The sequence below is a fragment of the Protomyctophum bolini genome (assembly GCF_963924005.1).
Source record: "Protomyctophum bolini genome assembly, chromosome: 20".
NCBI classification, from domain to species: Eukaryota; Metazoa; Chordata; class Actinopteri; order Myctophiformes; family Myctophidae; genus Protomyctophum; species Protomyctophum bolini.
In genome coordinates, this window is record NC_137881.1 from 1,093,042 (window position 1) to 1,098,041 (window position 5,000).

General features: G+C 48.5%; 1 protein-coding gene across 1 annotated transcript in view; it reads right to left on the minus strand.

Moving 5' to 3' along the window:
- The window catches only part of avil (advillin), a gene marked incomplete at its 3' end in the record, with an annotated part of 23,277 nt that overhangs the window by 7,416 nt on the left and 10,861 nt on the right, over positions 1-5,000 (minus strand). The window contains exons 9-12 of the mRNA XM_080791831.1: positions 4,351-4,504; positions 4,055-4,155; positions 3,829-3,966; positions 2,123-2,281 (exon numbers count right to left, since the gene is read on the minus strand). Coding sequence (XP_080647957.1) covers positions 2,123-2,281; positions 3,829-3,966; positions 4,055-4,155; positions 4,351-4,504 — 552 coding nt within the window. The remainder of the gene's footprint in view (positions 1-2,122; positions 2,282-3,828; positions 3,967-4,054; positions 4,156-4,350; positions 4,505-5,000) is intronic.

The window sequence follows — 5,000 nt, forward strand, 5'->3', positions numbered from 1 at the left end:
CATCTGGAGGTTCCTCCCTGAAACAAACCAGATTCAAGTATCAGAACCTGACGGGAGGTTCAGGGTCACACGTTGACGTTCTAGAGGTTCCTCCCTGTGAAACAAACCAGATTTAACGACCAGACTTATCCTGATTATCACAGATAAGGTTACAGCTGTGTTGCCATGTCTGCTTATTAACTCATTTATTGCGGCAAAGGGATTTCTACGTGGTTCAAATCCCAGCGGTCCGGTGCGGGAAAGGGATTTCTATATGTTTACCGCATGTTTTTATTGATTACTTTCAATCGCCTTTCTACACACACCCGGGGCACTTTACCAACTAGCACTGGATGATTGCACAACGCTCCGATCACCTGAAAACATAAAGGGGTCTGAGACCCACAGATATACACAACATACTGTAGTGTACGCTACCTCAAAGATGACCATCCTGCCCTTGAACAACATACACTACCTCAAAGATGACCATCCTGCCCTTGAACAACATACACTACCTCAAAGATGACCATCCTGCCCTTGAACAACATACTGTACGCTACCTCAAAGATGACCATCCTGCCCTTGAACAACATACACTACCTCAAAGATGACCGTCCTGCCCTTGAACAACATACTGTACGCTACCTCAAAGATGACCATCCTGCCCTTGAACAACATACACTACCTCAAAGATGACCATCCTGCCCTTGAACAACATACACTACCTCAAAGATGACCATCCTGCCCTTGAACAACATACGCTACCTCAAAGATGACCATCCTGCCCTTGAACAACATACACTACCTCAAAGATGACCGTCCTGCCCTTGAACAACATACTGTACGCTACCTCAAAGATGACCATCCTGCCCTTGAACAACATACACTACCTCAAAGATGACCATCCTGCCCTTGAACAACATACGCTACCTCAAAGATGACCATCCTGCCCTTGAACAACATACACTACCTCAAAGATGACCATCCTGCCCTTGAACAACATACGCTACCTCAAAGATGACCATCCTGCCCTTGAACAACATACTGTACGCTACCTCAAAGATGACCATCCTGCCCTTGAACAACATACACTACCTCAAAGATGACCATCCTGCCCTTGAACAACATACGCTACCTCAAAGATGACCATCCTGCCCTTGAACAACATACTGTACGCTACCTCAAAGATGACCATCCTGCCCTTGAACAACATACTGTACGCTACCTCAAAGATGACCATCCTGCCCTTGAACAACATACACTACCTCAAAGATGACCGTCCTGCCCTTGAACAACATACACTACCTCAAAGATGACCATCCTGTCCTTGAACAACATACACTACCTCAAAGATGACCGTCCTGCCCTTGAACAACATACACTACCTCAAAGATGACCATCCTGTCCTTGAACAACATACACTACCTCAAAGATGACCATCCTGCCCTTGAACAACATACTGTACGCTACCTCAAAGATGACCGTCCTGCCCTTGAACAACATACACTACCTCAAAGATGACCATCCTGCCCTTGAACAACATACACTACCTCAAAGATGACCATCCTGCCCTTGAACAACATACTGTACGCTACCTCAAAGATGACCATCCTGCCCTTGAACAACATACACTACCTCAAAGATGACCATCCTGCCCTTGAACAACATACACTACCTCAAAGATGACCATCCTGCCCTTGAACAACATACGCTACCTCAAAGATGACCATCCTGCCCTTGAACAACATACTGTACGCTACCTCAAAGATGACCATCCTGCCCTTGAACAACATACACTACCTCAAAGATGACCATCCTGCCCTTGAACAACATACGCTACCTCAAAGATGACCATCCTGCCCTTGAACAACATACTGTACGCTACCTCAAAGATGACCATCCTGCCCTTGAACAACATACACTACCTCAAAGATGACCATCCTGCCCTTGAACAACATACTGTACGCTACCTCAAAGATGACCATCCTGCCCTTGAACAACATACTGTACGCTACCTCAAAGATGACCATCCTGCCCTTGAACAACATACTGTACGCTACCTCAAAGATGACCATCTTGCCCTTGAACAACATACGCTACCTCAAAGATGACCATCCTGCCCTTGAACAACATACACTACCTCAAAGATGACCATCCTGCCCTTGAACATGGCCATGAAGTGGCGCGGCTCCTTGCCCATGGTCAGCCTGACCTGCACGGGTCGCCCGTCGTACTTCTGGTCCAAGATGACCGCCTGGAAGGCCGAGGCTGCAACCTCGTCCTGGGAGGCATGGCGACCCTGGAACCAATCAGAACACAGAGGCATGACGACCCTGGAACCAATAAGAACACAGAGGCATGGCGACCCTGGAACCAATCAGGCCATGTGGACCTCATACCTGTAGAGCAGAAGGTTCTCCTACCTGTAGAGCAGAAGGTTCTCCTACCTGTAGAGAAGGTTCTCCTACCTGCAGAGCAGAAGGTTCTCCTACCTGTAGAGCAGAAGGTTCTCCTACCTGTAGAGCAGAAGGTTCTCCTACCTGCAGAGCAGAAGGTTCTCCTACCTGTAGAGAAGGTTCTCCTACCTGTAGAGCAGAAGGTTCTCCTACCTGTAGAGCAGAAGGTTCTCCTACCTGTAGAGAAGGTTCTCCTACCTGTAGAGCAGAAGGTTCTCCTACCTGTAGAGCAGAAGGTTCTCCTACCTGTAGAGCAGAAGGTTCTACCTGTAGAGCAGAAGGTTCTCCTACCTGTAGAGCAGAAGGTTCTCCTACCTGTAGAGAAGGTTCTCCTACCTGTAGAGCAGAAGGTTCTCCTACCTGTAGAGCAGAAGGTTCTCCTACCTGCAGAGCAGAAGGTTCTCCTACCTGTAGAGCAGAAGGTTCTCCTACCTGCAGAGCAGAAGGTTCTCCTACCTGCAGAGCAGAAGGTTCTCCTACCTGTAGAGCAGAAGGTTCTCCTACCTGTAGAGCAGAAGGTTCTCCTACCTGTAGAGCAGAAGGTTCTCCTACCTGTAGAGCAGAAGGTTCTCCTACCTGTAGAGCAGAAGGTTCTCCTACCTGTAGAGCAGAAGGTTCTCCTACCTGTAGAGAAGGTTCTCCTACCTGTAGAGAAGGTTCTCCTACCTGTAGAGCAGAAGGTTCTCCTACCTGCAGAGCAGAAGGTTCTCCTACCTGTAGAGCAGAAGGTTCTCCTACCTGTAGAGCAGAAGGTTCTCCTACCTGCAGAGCAGAAGGTTCTCCTACCTGTAGAGCAGAAGGTTCTCCTACCTGCAGAGCAGAAGGTTCTCCTACCTGCAGAGCAGAAGGTTCTCCTACCTGTAGAGCAGAAGGTTCTCCTACCTGTAGAGCAGAAGGTTCTCCTACCTGTAGAGCAGAAGGTTCTCCTACCTGTAGAGCAGAAGGTTCTCCTACCTGTAGAGCAGAAGGTTCTCCTACCTGTAGAGCAGAAGGTTCTCCTACCTGTAGAGCAGAAGGTTCTCCTACCTGCAGAGCAGAAGGTTCTCCTACCTGTAGAGCAGAAGGTTCTCCTGCAGAGCAGAAGGTTCTCCTACCTGTAGAGCAGAAGGTTCTCCTGCAGAGCAGAAGGTTCTCCTACCTGCAGAGCAGAAGGTTCTCCTACCTGTAGAGCAGAAGGTTCTCCTGTAGAGCAGAAGGTTCTCCTACCTGTAGAGCAGAAGGTTCTCCTACCTGTAGAGCAGAAGGTTCTCCTACCTGTAGAGCAGAAGGTTCTCCTGTAGAGCAGAAGGTTCTCCTACCTGTAGAGCAGAAGGTTCTCCTACCTGTAGAGCAGAAGGTTCTCCTGTAGAGCAGAAGGTTCTCCTACCTGTAGAGCAGAAGGTTCTCCTACCTGCCAGATGTACAGCAGGTAGTTCCTCTTCATATGGACCTCGTAGCCGTACAGCAGAAGGTAACAGTCCCCTCCGTAGAAGTATCCGTGCCTCTCGGCCTCCACAGGGACCAGCTCCAGGTTCTCGATGCGCCACACCTGTTTGACGCACCGTCATTATAATGATTTATTAACATAGAGATATTAAGAATAGAGTCATGGTTCACTATCGTAGCGTCAGTCCTACCTCCAGCTGTCCCTCTCCGTCGTCCACCATGCGTTCCTGTGCGGCCACCTCTGGCCTCACGTGCATCAGAGTGGCGTCAAACTTCTCCTGGGTGATATCGGCTGGAAGAACACATCATTAATGCAACAGTAGTACGGCATATACTGTACAGTATAGGAATAAATCAGAAAAAGGTCAGATGGCCAAAAAACGATGACGGTTCCTCATGCGTTTTGCACTACCTTTCAGAGGGGACTGGTCCCCAGACCCACATACCCACTCTCCCCCCGGTGTAGACCCTCCCCAGACCCACATACCCACTCTCCCCCTGGCGTAGACCCTCCCCAGACCCTGGCTCTGGTCTCTGGACCTCCAGGAACAGAACAGCTGCTTGAAGAGAGCCGACTCGGCCCCGTCGTTCACAGTCTCTACGTTGGTGCTCAGGGCGTAGTTCTGGGTTTTAATGAACTCCTGGAACAGTAGAAACAATATGCGCATATTGATGAACTCCTGTAAAAGTAGAACGGTAACATGCGTATATTAATGAACTCCTGTAAAAGTAGAACGGTAACATGCGTATATTCAGAAGGTGAAATGTGTTTTGGACATGTTGTTGACCGATACCGATAAGATGCGTATCGGTCGATAGTTTACTTTACAGAGTCCTGTGCCCTCCTGGTGGCGCTATAACAGGCCAATGTGAAAAGGGTGCCATTTATTCTTATACGCTGGATGATTTGAGGCATTTGGTTCCAAATGGTGGCGCTATAACAGGCCAATGTGAAAAGGGTGTAAATTGCATGCTGCGTTCATGATTTGAGGCTTTTTTGTTCAAAACGGGCCAATCCTGCAAACTTTGAAAGCCAATGTTAGCCAATTAGGATGAAATATGAAATATGGGACAGATCCGTCTTGAACACATGACTATAGAGATACTGTGTAACGAGTTGCGGGATTTTTGGACAGA